Here is a 16,281-nt window from a genome sequence, read left to right as displayed (position 1 = left end):
TCACTGTAATTGAGTGCTTCTCCCAATGACAAAATGTAGCCATTATCGGCCTTTATTATCACCCTGTAGTCTATTACTTGTGGGTTCTCGTACATGGTGCGTCCTGCGGCTTACTACTAGTCTTGCAATATATATATCTTATACAAATTGTAAAGTACTGTAAGATAGAATTACGTAGAAGTCATTTCTAAATACTGATGCTGATACCTGTACACTATCATTATTTTAAGGTATATACAATTGGGAAATATTTAATTTTTGAAAGTTTTATATTAGTATTACAAAGGCGAGTTGTTTTGTAAAATAGATCTTAGAAGAGATTCATCGCCATTCTTAAATTAATTAAACCACCGTTGGAGAGCCCGCTCCTTTACCATATCCCTCCTGAATCGACGTACTTTTTTTCTCGCTTCACAAGTATTCGTTACCAGTTTAAAATCGTAAGGCACATAGAGCCGTGTAACTCTTCATGTTGAACTTGTTCTCAATAGCGCTCCGCTTTAACAGTGCCAACAACAATCTGCAAGCTTTCACATGTCAGAAATGGTGCATGGGGAAGTTATATTTCGTAATCTCTCAAGGATTAATAGGACAGCCATCGGACTTCAGAAGCAAGAGCTGAGTTTAACGGGTGAAGACCCATAGAACGGAGAGAAGGACGTATCCAAACATCAAGAATTATAAATATTACCAGTTATCACGATTATAGAAGTATTAATCCCGTAAGATGTTCTTTTGGTTTACTATTTTCCAAGCATAGCATTATTGTCATATATGTAACATCAAGGAAATGCAAGAGCATACATCCACGCACGTAAGACTGAATTATTACTTAACTATATGAATTCCAGTAGAACGACAACGCACGCAAAAATCTTATTCAAATGTTATATGAGTCCCCATTAGGAGCAGATCCAGGACGGACTTCTGGGGGGGGGGGGGTTGTAATATTGCTACTTAGAGCTACTTTTAAGAGCTCCAAACTCTGGGATGGGTTTTATTTATATATATAAAATAAGAAAGTTTTCCTATTCTAGGGGGCAATCGCCCCGATCGCCCCCCCCCTCCCCGGTCCCCATTCGTGGTCAAACAGCATAATAATACCTATAGCATAATTCTACATTGGTTCATAATCGTAGAATTTTATATCATCATCATCGTATATCATTTAATCATCATTTCATAATAACATTCATATTTCTAGTATCACGATACAGTTAATGAACAAATGAAAATTGGATCCCTAATAGGCATTTCATGTGCATCAACCGGTGCCGTGCCGTGGAAAATCAGCGCCTGGGCGAGAGTATACGACGGCGCCCTCCCGTACATATCAGTGAAGACAGACCAGTCGCGAAGCGCCACCATGGTTCGCGCGATACGAAAGAAAATTTTCAAAAATAAACTCTGCTTTTCCTTGAATTTGAGCACTTTTTATTACTTTTTCCTTCCATTACATTGTTCTACAAATTTTAACTTTATTTTCTGTTATAGAAATGAAAACACCTGTTCTCAACTAATTTTGAGGTGCTGAATCCGAAAATGATAATTAAAATTCTCGTTTCGGCGTAACGGTGGGGGGGGGGGAGTGATATACAAGCTTCTCACGTTCTCATTCATGAGGCAACACCTCGGAAGGTCTGGCAACGTTGCATTCTATGTATATTACCTCACCATTGGTGTCGAAGTATAACCGAAACACACGCCCATAACCTGAAGCATCTAAGGGGGTCCAGTCCCCCTCTGTTCTAAAAAATTTTCATGATTTAATGTTATGGGTTAATGAATACATTTTCTTTATTGTTTTTGGGTTGTAATACACGAAAATGACATTTACAATCAAAAGTTACCTCTTTTATTTATGACATATCAAGACCTGAATAATTACCTATGTATACAATACATATTAATATAAATCTCCATCTTAATAGCGTCTCTTATTTGCCTGTCTCCTGTATTCTGTTTCGTATTAGTATCTCTCCTGTAGTCTGTTTCGTCTCCTGTATTAGTATCCCTTTTTATCATCCAACAAAAATCACTTAACATTGCTGCACTCCATTTTCCTTTATACCTGTGATCCATCACTGAAATGTCCTGATGGAAGCGTTCTCCGGGAAGAAATCCAAATGTGAAAACAAAAAGTGCATTTTTATTGACACATTGCATCATAAGTGTTCATTAGATCTTGAATAAGTTCTCTGTAATTTTCAGCTCTGAAATTGCCAAGAAATCTACTGGCTACATTTTTAAATGAACTCCAAGCTGCCATTTCCTTGTCACTTAAGACTGCTTCAAAGTTGCTATCTTTAAAAAGTTCTCTAATTTGTGGCCCAATATATACATCTGCTTTTACTTTTTCTAAACTAAGTTTTGGAAATTTGTTACCTAAATACGTGAATGCAGAACCCTCTTTATCTAATGCCTTTACAAAGTTTTTCATCAAATTCAACTTAATATGAAGGGGGGGGGGGGACTTTAGCAGGTTCTATCAAAGGCTTGCGTATCACATTTTTCGTACCGGGTGTTAATGACTTTCTTGGGGGCCAAATCATTCTGGAATAGTGTGAACCTCTCGCACGGCTATCCCACTCGCATAGGAAGCACGAAAACTTTGTATAGCCAGACTGAAGTCCTAATAACATAGTAATGACTTTAAAGTCACCACACGCGTCCCACTGATATTTCTTGTAATCTATTCCCTCCAAAATTTTTCCCATGTTCGTGTAAGTCTCCTTTGCACTAGTAACATACGCCACAGGTATGGAAGGTAAAACATTTCCATTATGCAAGAGTACGGCTTTTAAACTATCTTGGAGGAATCAATGAATAGACGCCACTCATTAGCAGTGTGTTTAATATTAAGTGCACCCATCAGATCTTCAATATCTTTACAGTATGAGAATTAACCTTCAGTCTCGAAGAACTGCTGGAAACTTTTGTTTCTGGTGCGGTATGATGTCACTTTCACAGAATCATGTAGTAGATTCCACTCCTGCAACCTTGATGCCAACAGTTCAGCTTTGCTTTTTGAAAGTTCCAAATCCCTGACGATGTCGTTAAGCTCCCCTTCTGTGGTTTTATGAATGGAGTAATTTGAACTTCTGGGCAAGTAGTCTGTATCCTTTGATGTTGATGGCTCCTGTTGCCCTTCTTCTTCACATGAAAAAGCACTGTCATCATCAAGCGAAACTGAATTAATATCTGCTGGGGGAACAGGAACAGAAAGTCCATCGCCATGGGGTACAGGACGAATTGCGGATGTTATATTAGGATAAACTTACTTTGATTTCTTCTTCATTGAAATATCAATTACTTGCAATAGAAAGTACCATACAAAAATAATAGTCAGTGATATGATTTGTTGGCTCCCTCCAAATCATGGGCACACCAAACTGCATAAAACGTCCTTTTTTGTTCATCCAAACATTTAGGTTGGATGTACATGAACTACAGCACACGTGTGGAGTCCACTTTTTATCCTGATCGCCTACCTTACATCCGAAATACAAAAATTATGCTTTTCTTGTAGTGAGGGTTATAGCACATTTCCTATTTGCAAATGTCACCTCACCACAAATATAACAAAAGTTATCCGGACTGTTTACACACTTTCGCGACATGTTTATAAGTACACTATGCACAGTTCTCGTATGAAGTAGGCTTAGTACATCACCACAACACGGTTTTCTCTCCACAAACCTTTGAAAACTTCCACAGGAATTGGTTTCATTTCAGACTAACGAAGGGAGCAATATCAATAATCTCATTGACAATAATAATTTTAACAATATCTGCAAATCACGCGATTTCATTGTTTGACAACAATTACCGGTACAGCGTTAACTTACAATGTTGCCAACTGCTGAACAACAAAAAAACACGGAAAGGCTGAAATTTTGGCATGATTGTAGCTTTGAAACTTGAGCTAATTTTGAAATTTTAATGCCATTTTCGAACTCAGCGGCACCGAATTCATAAAGATTAGGTAGTCTCATTTCCATAACATTTTCAGTGTAGAACAGTGTTATATACATATATATATCCTCCCGAATTTTTCGCCCCCTTATTTCGGCGCCCGGGGCCGTCGCTCCGCTCGCCCCCCATATGGCATGATACTAGTATCAACGAAAATAACAATTCCTTCTTTAATTCTTTCTTGTAATCCCTTTGAGCTAGATATATTCCTGATTATTTCTTTTCATAATCGATCATTTCCTGCCCTTCTGGTATTCTTCGATTATAATCCCACTCTCTCTCTTTGTCATTGTCCATGATATCTGTAAACAATAGTATGTTTCTTCCTTACAAGAAATTTTTCCATAGTAAAATGTGATACTTCAGTAAGTACTTTCCCGAGACACAAATCTTTAAAAACAGTCAGATCTCTTAAGCTTTTATAGCTTTTCTCTTAAAATGAAAATGAAATAAAATTTGTAGTTTTGTGTTCCACAGTTATGTCCTTTAGGCCAAAAGAGAAAGACGATTAATAAAAGTGAATTATCATCATATAATAGGTGGAAAGATGATATGGGAGGAAACGAAGAACCCCGAGAAAATCTATGGATATGATGTTATCCACCACAAATATAGATGACTTGGAATCAAACCAGAAACCCTCGCACCAGAGGTGAGCTCTCTACCATTGAACCACTGTGCCCTCAAATTTTCTCCTAGTCATACATAATCATTTATCATGATATTTGAACACTACGAACACTATGCTTTTTTATATGCTAGTTTTCCTGCCTTACAACAAAATGTATTTTTAATTGTATTCTTTGGGCAAAATGTCTGATTCTGTCTATAAAATATGCACTAGCCAGCTAGGTTAAGAAGAAGAAGAAGAAGAAAAGAAAATATATAATATAAATCAATGTATTAAATGAATGTGTTGTTGTTATCACCAAGACGACATATTTATATATTACTATGGTAACCGAAGTAAGGTTAAACATAATGTTAACTACCTTGTAAGAATCATAACGCTTATAAAGGGAAGGTAAACAATAAACGACATTTTGCATTATGTCAATTCAGTTTACTCATTGTGTGGCTCAAACAAGATAATAATATTGTTAAGGATCAGGAGGTGGTTTGTCGTTATAGCCTTTATTTTCACTATTATTTGCACAACTACTCATAACGTATCTGACTGAGATATCTGTGATGGTGTAGCAGTCTTAGTTCGCAACACTGACTGCCAAGTGGTCTTGTAGGTTTTGCCTTAACGTAGATTTCAAATACGTAATAAATATTGATGCAAACTTAATTTATATACAGGCTGTTTCAAAACAACACCGACAACGTTTGGGAGGTGATTCCTGACACCAAAATAAGACGAAAAGTATAGACCAACCTGGGTGCACAAATGCTTCTCTTCGGAGTTATAGGCTGCCGAAAACAACAACAATAATAATAATAATAATAATAATAATAATAATAATAATAATAATAATAATAATAATAATAATAATAAATAAAATAAAATAAAATTAAATTAAATTAAAAAAAATATATAAAATTAAAGGCTCATAGCTCCAAAACTATGGGGCCTACCGTAGTCGAGTCAAGACTTCACTTAGGAACTAATATGTGCTTTATCCAAAAATACATGTTTCAGAATCCTGCAGTACTTCCGCGACAATTTTTATAGAGGTAGTTAGTGAGTACTTCAGATTATATGCCCGTAACCAAATTCCCTGTACAAAAATTGTTGCGTGAGTACCTTAGGATTCTGAAACATGCATTTTTGGATAGAGCACATATTAGTTCCTAAGTAAAGTCTTGACCCGACTACGGTAGGTCCCATAGTTTTGGAGCTATGGATTTTAAAGTTCATTTTTTTCATGTTTTCGGCAGCCTATAACTCCGAAAGGAAGCATTTGTACACTCAGGTTGGTCTATACTTTTCGTCTTATTTTGGTGTCAGGAATCACCTCCCAAACGTTGTCGGTGTTGTTTTGAAGCGCCCTATATATATATATATATATATATATATATATATATATATATAATATCTTTCCTACGGCACCGAGGAAGAAGACAAAGTCTTTGAAACAGTACACAAATATTACAGGACGCAAAATTTCAAACTCAGACGTACTCGTTAGTCCCAAAATGATGGTCGCCAGTATCTCTCACGTACAAATTATGTGAGGTCCCACTCCTCCCCCGCTTTTGGTTTGACAAAGGAAGGGATTGCATCAGGGCATAGAATTTCAAAACTAGACAATCAATTTCGAATTGGACAATTCATATACATGTTAAAAAATATCTTACCTTAAGACTTCACGTTTGTGTAATGCCCTCTCTCTCTGCACTGAAATACCAGTTGTCTATTGTAATTTATGAACCAAAGTCCTTAAGTGAAGGGCTATTGATGGAAATTGTCAGATAAATATTTATTTATTTATCACTGCACTGACATCGTAACGTAATTGATTGATCTATTCTAGGCACTGGGCTGTACCCCCAGCTGTTCTACCTTCAAACAGCGGGGGAAACGATCTCTCGCGTTGACCCGCCAGAAGGCAAATAATTTCGACTGAAGATGGGAAAGAAGGGGCAAGTTACAACGTTGTGAACACTGTTACACGTTGTTGAAGACTTTACTTTCCATGTCCGTTGTCAACATTTCACATTCCGTGTTTTCTTTCACTCAGTGACAATTATTTTCGTGCGAAACAGAAACTGTACAGCCTTGTGAGTTTAGGCAGAAACTATTCCTCGTGAACACTGTTCGCCAGCTCTAAATTTCTAGTTGCCAATGGCGACCGGAAATTTTGTGCCCTGATTTAATAGATGCACGGAAACTGTTTTCAGAGTTACAACAAAATGTAAGAAGGAAATCCGTCTCCAAATTTGATCTTTCCAATCTTAAGTGAAGGAATTTTTTAAATCGGACGAGCTGTTTGGGTTGTATTCTCTTTATGTGTCCAATGTTAAATGAAAATGCAACGTTGCCATTTACCTGGACCCACAACATAAGTGAATGAAGTTATTGTCTTTTACGCTAACGTGTCAATGGCCAACCCCCATTTCAAACATGGCCCCATTCACATTATGTTGTGGGTCCAGGTAAATGGCAACGTTGCATTTTCATTTAACATTGGACGCATAAAGAGTATACAGCCCGAACGGCTCGTCCGATTTAAAAAATTCCTTCCCTTTAGATTGAAAACATATTTGGAGGCATGCATATTTGGAAACGAACGAAACACTTACCTATGCATCTATTAAACAAATAGTTTTCCTACTGTTTCAAAGACTTTGTCTTCTTCCTCGGTGCCGTAGGAAAGATTTTACGGCACTGAGGAAGGAGACAAGAGTCTTTGAAACAGTACACAAACATTTGATTTAACGGATGCATGGGTGAGTTCTCTTTTGCTATATATAAGGGATTGGCAACAAATAATCATCCACTGTTATTGCTAAATATGTAACACGCTCTCCCTTCCTCACACATGATTAGTAAACACACTTTCAATACACTTCTAAATTTGAATGGTTTAATGTAAGAATTTACTTACCATGTTTCTGGACTTATTCCTGATATGATTCCGTGCTTCTTCCAGTGCACGAGCTTTCTCATACTCTAGCTGTTGTAAATGATTTTCAAGTTTCTGTTCGTTAAGTTTCAATCGGAAAATTCCATACTCTACATCTGTAACAGGCACTGCTCTTGAACCTTTTGTTGGTAGTTTGATAATGGTCCATGGTCCAAAATCCTTCACTGCAATGCGCCCTTGCTTCTGAAGACTTAAAAGCACTATTCGAAGATCTTCCGGAGATCTTAACTTAGACTTACATAAATCATAGAGCTGCTGGAGCTCTAATACACGATCCGTCACATCATGTACTACCTGCTTTTCAGCTACGGACAACACGAATTCCGATAATTCCTGTAAAAATAAAACAATGAATTATTGTTACGAGACTAGTAACTAGAGAAATCCTTTAACTAAGTTTATAGGTTATGATACACATCAGACGCGGATCTAGCCCGGGGCCGTGAGGTGGCTAGCCCCCCTCCCTCCTCAGTTTTTTGGGTGACAAAAATAAGTGAAACTATTATTTAAATATTTTTGAAAGTTAATAGTAAATTCATGATATATCTATTATAGTCTGAGTTGTGGTCCCACCCCCCTTCAGTTTTTAACTTCAAGATCTGCCTCTGATACACAGAACAGAACAGCCTTATAATAAAGGATCGGCTCAATACGGCGTTAGTTCTTACTTCGAGTATAAGGCGATTACCTTTTCAAGAAATGAACAAACACAATATTATACAATACAGCGTTGGTATAACTTACAATACTGTATTTGGTGTTTACAAATCACACCTGAACATTTAATTATAGTTTTTTCCTTGTACACTCTGAAACAAGATCACTGTAATTAAGAGCAATGAAGTATGCGTGTTGTTTGTGAGTTATTGCCCCAGATGGATAGGTATTTCTTCTATGAATGAACAACAACTCATCATGTGATGTGCTTATCATGAGATTATACGAAGTTATCATTGAATAGTGTAAGCTGATGTTTGAGCTGAGAGTATGAAGAAGCACAGAGTATGATTTCAGTCGACATAAAAATGAAAGCATGATTTTAGTCGACATAAAAATGAAAGCATTTATGATCGAACAAACGAAAAAAAATGAAATGAAATCTTTAAGTTTTACGTCCCACGATTATGCCGGTTAGGCTAAAGGAGACGGTGATAAGAGATGAGTAAAATGGTGGAATGAAGAAAGTGGGAGAACCCCGAGAAAACCCACGAGCACGGTGTTTGTCCACCACAATGTTTACACGGCGCGAGCTGGGATCGAACCAGAAACCCCTAGTACCGGAGGTGAACGCTCTACTACTGAGCCAGCACGCCCCCCTCGAACAAACGAAGACAAATATAGAGGAAAAGATAGTATATAAAAAAAAGATTTCACTGAATACACTGAAATTTCAAGTATTAGGAAATTAATCCGAGTTTTCATGCAGTCAAACGGACGGGTTAATTCTCCCATGTTGGCAGAGAATATTTACTATTGACCCAGCATCATAAGGCGATTGGGGAGAGATCTGAATTAAGAGGTAGAGAACACAAATCCAGAAAGACAGAAATAACGGAATAATAACCATACATTAGCCAACTAGACCCATATGTAGCCTTTCATGTCATGTAACACGTTGGAATGGATGTGTCACGCAGAACGTATTTCCGTCAGTATTTTCGGTGTTATCTGTTTTGCGGTTTCAAACTGCAATAAAAACTTACAATAATTATGTTTTGCATTGACTTATAAATATAATGAAAGAGAAAATTACACTTGAGGATGCTGAATCCAATGGAAAGATAGTTAGACATATCCGTCCATGTGGTCACGTAAAATATCACTTCAAGTTTTTTACACTAATTTGAGGATGGTGAATCCAGTGAAACTACGAGTACTTCAAAGCACATCCGTCCATGGGGTCATTATAAAAACTATCTCAAAGACATTTATATTCCACTGAAATCATTTTTCTAGGGATCTCATGGGTGCGTTCCATTGGATTGAGCGTCCTCAAATTAGTATGGAAGAATCAATTAGAAATGTATCCAAGAGTGAGCACTCGCGTGAGCATTTGCATAAGTGGTATTTGAAAGATCGCGACGAAGATTTTCTCATGACCCCAAACAAAGACATGTTTTTAAAACAGTTTCACTGGATTCACAATATTCAAATTGCACAAAAGGAGCAATTTGTAATTTATCGGAAGCGTGGCACTTTTTACTAATGACACGAGCGTTAATTCTTTCTGAAAGAACTAACTTTAAAGAGCAAATGGATCAAAGGCCAGAAGGGTAAACAAACGATTTTGCATGAAAATAAAATGAAACGCATTGTTTGGAATCTTGCACTTATGTTGAGAGAGGAAGCGACGAAATTACTTCATTCGTATAATACAATAATTTCATTATACTAATTTAGATTCTTCCTAATTATCTATGAATGTAAAAGAACTTTGTGCTACCACTTATGAACTATGAATGTAAAATAATAATGTAGCCTCCGTAACTTCTTATGGCACTGATAAATGAAACCAACGAAAACAAGTACACATTAATAGACTAATATGATTTCAAACACGATTATCAATTCAATTTATAATTGATAATAAAGTGCTATCCAAAACGACAAGCGGTAACATATAGGTGGGTTGGTTGCCAAGTGCTGTAAGTCACAAAAATTGAAAAATTGATTAACACCACATATCATATCTAGGCAGGCAACTACACTTATCAGCCAAGCGGTGTGAGTCCTAGTTCATTATTCCGCTCACAAATGCCGCTAGTTGTTTGTCGGCCAAACGAAGCAGCTGAGCGGCTTGGCGTTCAAATGACGTAAGTCCCAGTTCTCCCGTCTAATGCTTGTCCCGCTGCTGCAATCTCTTTGTTGTTATTTCTGTTTCGAGTGTGATGTCGTGTGCGAACATTGTGACTGTGTTGATGTGTGTACTTCTAGTAGTGTGAAGTATGGATGAGGTTGATGCGTTGTCATGGTCAAGGCTATCAATAGCAGGTCGCAAAAAACAGTGGTGCAGCATACAAAGACCGTTCTGGTAAACTCATAATGCCGAAGGTATTTCGAAATGTAGACTGCTTGTGCAGTAAGGGATGTTCGCAGAAGATGATCGAAATACATTTTTCGAAACGTTTTGGCAAATGGGTGACTTCGGACAGCAAAATGCACATCTTTGTGGGCTCGTTTAGGCTGTATCTATTACTAGACATCGCGTAGGTAATGGTAGCTGACCTCCTAATACGGTTGTTAACAAATTTTCTGTAAATGTGGGCTCAAAGACTGTGAAAAAATGCAAACAATATTTTCTTCACACATTTGCAGTAAGTGACGGCAGATTGCCCCGAGCTTTGAAGAAATACAGAAAATGCAAAGTTTCCGATGAGGATCTGTGAGGACACAAGCCTAATCCACGAAAGATGGATCCAGATAAAATAAGTTTTATTAAACAGCGTATAAACAGTTTTCCTTTTTTTGAATCTCACTACACTCGACGTGATAACACAAACAGGAAATACTTGAGTCCTCTTCTGAACACTCGGAAGATGTACGAATTGAAAAAAAAATGAAATCTAAGTTTTACATCCCACGGTTATGCCGGTTAGGCTAAAGGAGACGGTGATGATGAGAGATTAGTGAAATGGTGGAATGAAGAAAGTGGAAGGAAACGGGAGAACCCCGAGAAAACCCACGAGCACGGGATGTCGGAATTGTATCAGGAAGCATGCGCTAAGGAGCATACGGAGGCTGTGAAGGAAAGTTATTATTGGCACACTTTTTAATACTCAATTCAACTTACACTTCCAGCAACCGCGAAAAGATACGTGCAAGCTTTGTGACATGTACAAAATCAAGAAAATGGATCCAACTCTCACGGTGGAAGAAAAATCTGCACTGGACACAAACCATGAAGTACATCTAAGGAAGGCTAAGAGAGCTCGTGAATGCATGAAGCGTGATGTTTCTGCTACAAATCCCGAAACGTATGTGATATCCATCGATCTTTAGAAGGCTCTTCCATTCCCAATATTGACAGTCAGTTATGCGTACTACAAGAAAAATTTATACGTTTAAAATTTTGGCATTTGTGACATGAAGAAGAACAAGGGATATTTCTACTGTCTGGATGAAACTATTGCATCTAGAGGCTCACTGGAAATTGCCTCGTGTTTACTCGTTTACTTTAAGGTGTTGACTTCTAACCCAGCTGTCGGGCATATTGTGATTTGGTCAGATTCCTGTACTGGCCAAAATCGAAATCTGAATGTAACCCTAGCACTCCTGCGTTATATTCTGTCTAACGACAATACTGTGGAAACCATTGAACAAAAGTATTTGATCTCAGGGCATTCATATTTAGCAAACGATGATTTCGGATGTGTTGAGAAAAAAAAAAAAAAACTCGAAAGAGAACAGTGTATGTACCGAGTGATTGGTACAATACGAAGCAAAAAACCTGCAACATGAAAGTTTAAGTTCATTGTGAAACTACGCCTAACAACATAGGCAACCAACCTAACGTCTTTGTGGCACTGATCACGCCAGGATAACCTTCGGCTTCGTCCCCCTGCACACTTCGTTTGGAGCAAGAAATGTATAGACCACGTGACTACAAACCACAAATTTCTCACAAGATGGAGTAATAGATTGAGGTTCTTCTCATTTCTCTTCTCATTTTACATCCTCAGTTTTAAAGAGAGAGAAAGAGGTCAACGTGATAAAAACTAAATAAAGGGGAATATGCGAAATATAAAGGAAAAGAAACGTGCGCATATATTGACAAATGACACATGCACTTCAAAGGACACCACCACAAATTTTGTTATGAACCATAACAACACAATATATAATAACTGTGAGAATCAGCAAACCACAAATACATAATTACACACAGTAAGTGTTATATAACACATATTTATTTAAACAAATAAAAATGCTTGCAAAAAGCTGAAAATTTCTTTAAAATCTCAACCATAACTGAAAGAAGAGATTACTTCTCTATTGGTTTTCTTCGTAGCATCCATCTACATGGAGAAATGAGAAAGAGAGAACATCTTAAGAGATTCGCACGTATACAACATCGGAAAGTGCTAAATGGAAAAAATTACAGCCTTTGGATGGGATTCGAACGCACAACCATAGCATTAGAAATCCCACACTCTACCGATGTAGCTAGTCTGTCACTAATTCCGTACTCCTCCATCATTACCTATGAAAGATGGAATGGAGTCTGCAGGAAACTACGTCTAACATATCCATGACAGCCCGCCTATAACCTATGTCTAATTGGTACTTAAAAAAGCTAGCTATACACGTGCATAGAAATGTAAAAGCAAATGAGTAGTTAGTACAGATCACTTTGTCTGTCTCACTCTATCTCTGACTATAGAAATCGAGGAAGAAGAAAAAAGTATAGAGGTGAGAACACAGAAAGAACAAGCAAAAATAAAAGTTGCAGGAAACTGAATATCAAGGAGAGAGAGAGAGAGAGAGAGAGAGAGAGAGACATAGAGACAGAGAGAAAAATAGAGGGAACGGAGCAAATGATTTAATATACATCCGAAAAGAAGGTTCATAACTGTGCTATACATTTAATGTATTGAATACTCTGTTTCTTCTAAATTGCTTACTAGTTGACAAATATTAATTTGTAAAAACGTAGCAAATGCCCGCGTTGTCTTGTTTTCTTACTGTTTCAGTAATAGTGAAAAATGTGGTTTATGCAAAATAATAAATTACTACTTTTCCCACAACAACCATGTAGTTGTTGTTGATGATTTTGAGTTTAACGTCCGTTCAGCAGCGAGGCTATATGAGACGTGGACCTACTTATTAACGTGGAATCCGAACCATATGAGCTGCTGCCGGGAATCGAAGCAACCATGTAGTGTTGGTAAGAAATTTCGAAGCAAAAGAAAAAACTGATCAGCAAAATACATAAAACGATAGTCGTGCAAAGTATTACTTAAAGAGAATTTATTGTAAAATCAATACTTCCATGTGGTGGTATACAGTCGTAAAGTGATTAGAAAACTTAATAGCAAACTGTCGATCACATCGTTTTACTTATTTGAATTCAATGTCGTATAGGTTCGGTTTTAGCTCTTGATTTCAGCGTTCTCACCTCGATTCTTAACTTGTTGGAAATATGCACTAATCAAAATTATAAAAGTATACGAAATTTAACTAGCTAAAAGAAGAGAATAGCATAAAAATCCGGATTAGAGTACAGTATTACAATAAACATGTGTATTTTGTTTAGGGTTTGCCAGTCATAGCGTATAGAAAAAAACGTTCGTTGTGAAAGCACAAGAAAAAAAAACAGACACAAACCTCAGGAGGGTTTGAACACGAGAAGGTGGAGGTAGTAGACTACTCTACTAAACCGCTCGGCTATATCTTATATCTCTAGTACGTTTTGATAAATATTGTCTAGAGTATTTGCACTTTACTTGCTTCTGTCTTGTTGTTTGTCATATAATGTATACGAGTGACGAATAATAGAATAGAACTGTTTTAGACGAGTATAAACAAATTTCCCGGATAAGTCGTAATCTTATATGTATCTAAATTGCACAAATAAATCAGATTAAATCTATAAAGTGCTTCGGGGGTTTTGATGGAAGTAAACTGTTGCATAGTTACGAGTTTGTGTTTATTCTCACCACTCGATGGAAGTTATGTTCTTGAAAGATAGTAACTGCTACTATATTCTAATGTAATGGATTTTAAAACATCCTTCCCAGCCCTTTTCAGGGCTACTTAATTGCAACCAAATATATGAATATGTACGCGTACTTTCTTGGATATCGCTGCAATACTTTCACTATTAGAATCTGTTAAGAACGTTAGGGTTGATCGGGAAGTATCCTTCGTGGAATAGTGATTAGAAGACTAATTTTCCATTCAGCAGACTCGTGTTCGAAACTCAGTCCCATACCCTATTTTTTTTTCAGTATGTATTTTTGTTATATGGATTAATACACTCCACAACATACAATGGCAATCACGATAATATGCTTAGGGTTTGTGAATTGAGTTTTGTCCATATCTTGTATCAAAATCTTGTATCAAAAAATACGACAGTGTATTCTGAGAGATTGGACTTGCAGGAACCGAAATTCATGTAACTGAAAGGTTACTCATAAGATTATCTTTATTTTTGAATACAATATTGTTAATGCAGTTGAGTTTGAAGTACATTCTTGCTGACGTCTTAATAATAACACAGCTGGGTATATACAAAAAGAGAAAGAAAGTTCAGAACACACATTCTAGCGACGAGTACTAGTTCTGTTGTATGTCTCGTTTCTACATAGCCTTGCTGATGAAAAGGGACGTAAAACTTCAAACAAACGCTAATTAACTAAAACTTGAGTATATTTTATTCGTGATACCTTCACTCGTTTGTCATAGTGAAACAAGAGTGAGTGCCATGCATAGTCAAGTGTTTTACAGTGCTAATCAGTGGAATGTTTACTGTTAAAATCATGGGTTCAAATTTTCCTCCGGTCGTGTTTTTCTTTATCGGTCCTTTATTTTTTATGTAAAATACAAGACAAATGAAGTGAAACCTTTAAGTTATACGTCCCATAATTATGCCGATTAGGCTAAAGGAGACGATGATGATGAAAAATGATTTAAATGTTGGAATGAAAAAAGTGGGACGAAATGGGAGAACCCCCAGAAAAGACTACAATTTTACCTGTATATATAGACTAAAATCATATTGATGAAAGTCAGTAAATAGTTGCATAATAATTATAAGCCAAGTACTCTAGTAGTGGAAAGCATTATTTAAATGATTTTGACAATGCATAAAATTGCGATTCGAATAAAGGCATTTGTCCAGAAACGAAATATGTTCTCTACTAGTATGATTTCTTCCATATGTTTTAAGAATGGTCTCATTCAATGATGTCATCGTATCTAAAAGCTTCAAAAGATTTTAAGACTATTCATGGCTTTGGATTGATTATTTTAACAAACGAGACACTGACCAAAGCTTAAAACCCACTTTATTTTAAATTATATGATTTTCGATAGTGTCTGAAGAAGGATATGCTAGATATCCGAAACAGTTACAAATTATAATTTAAAATAAAGTGGGTTTTAAGCTTTGGTCAGTGTCTCTTTTGTTCAAAAGATTGTTAGCCCAAACAAAAAGAAAGTGCTCTTTGTGAAAGATTTATTACACTCGAACACGCACCATATATATAAGTATGAATACTTGTTGTTCATTATTACATGTTAACTCTTGAAGAACTATTGCATTCCCGGAATCTTAATATAAATTAAATAAACGAAATAAAGGTTCATACCCACATATATAAACGCCAAACAATATCATAAAGAAGAATTTTAATTGATTATTGTCATCCGATTTACCTTATTACAATTATCGAACTATTGACATAACTCCATACTTGAATCCTAAACATATTATCGTAATTGTCATTGTATGTTGTGGAGTGTATTAGCTAATCCATATAACAAAAATACGTACTGAAAAAAATAGGGTATGGGACTGAGTTTCGAACACTAGTCTGCTGAATGGAAAATTAGTCTTCTAACCACTACTCCACGAAGGATACGTCCCGATCAACCCTAACGTTATCAACAAATTCTAATAGTGAAAGTATTGCAGCGATATCCAGGAAAGTACGCGTACATATTCATATATTTGGTTGCAATTAAGTAGCCCTGAAAAGGGCTGGGAAGG

At 36.6% G+C, this 16,281-nt stretch overlaps 2 protein-coding genes across 2 annotated transcripts in view; one reads left to right on the top strand and one right to left on the bottom strand.

Annotated features, from left to right (window-relative positions):
* The window catches only part of fbl (pantothenate kinase 3 fbl), a 164,572-nt gene that overhangs the window by 63,451 nt on the left and 84,840 nt on the right, over nucleotides 1–16,281 (top strand). The window lies entirely within an intron of this gene.
* Nucleotides 1–16,281, bottom strand: part of LOC145690601 (charged multivesicular body protein 7) — a 115,330-nt gene that overhangs the window by 87,480 nt on the left and 11,569 nt on the right. The window contains exon 3 of the mRNA XM_081765659.1: nucleotides 7,530–7,901. Within this exon, the coding sequence (XP_081621785.1) occupies nucleotides 7,530–7,901 (372 nt within the window). The remainder of the gene's footprint in view (nucleotides 1–7,529; nucleotides 7,902–16,281) is intronic.

This window comes from Thermobia domestica, chromosome 1 (assembly GCF_964235325.1).
Source record: "Thermobia domestica chromosome 1, izTheDome1.hap1.1, whole genome shotgun sequence".
Lineage (NCBI taxonomy): Eukaryota > Metazoa > Arthropoda > Insecta > Zygentoma > Lepismatidae > Thermobia > Thermobia domestica.
Note: the sequence above shows the minus strand (reverse complement) of the source record. Positions and strands in the feature narration are given on the sequence as shown.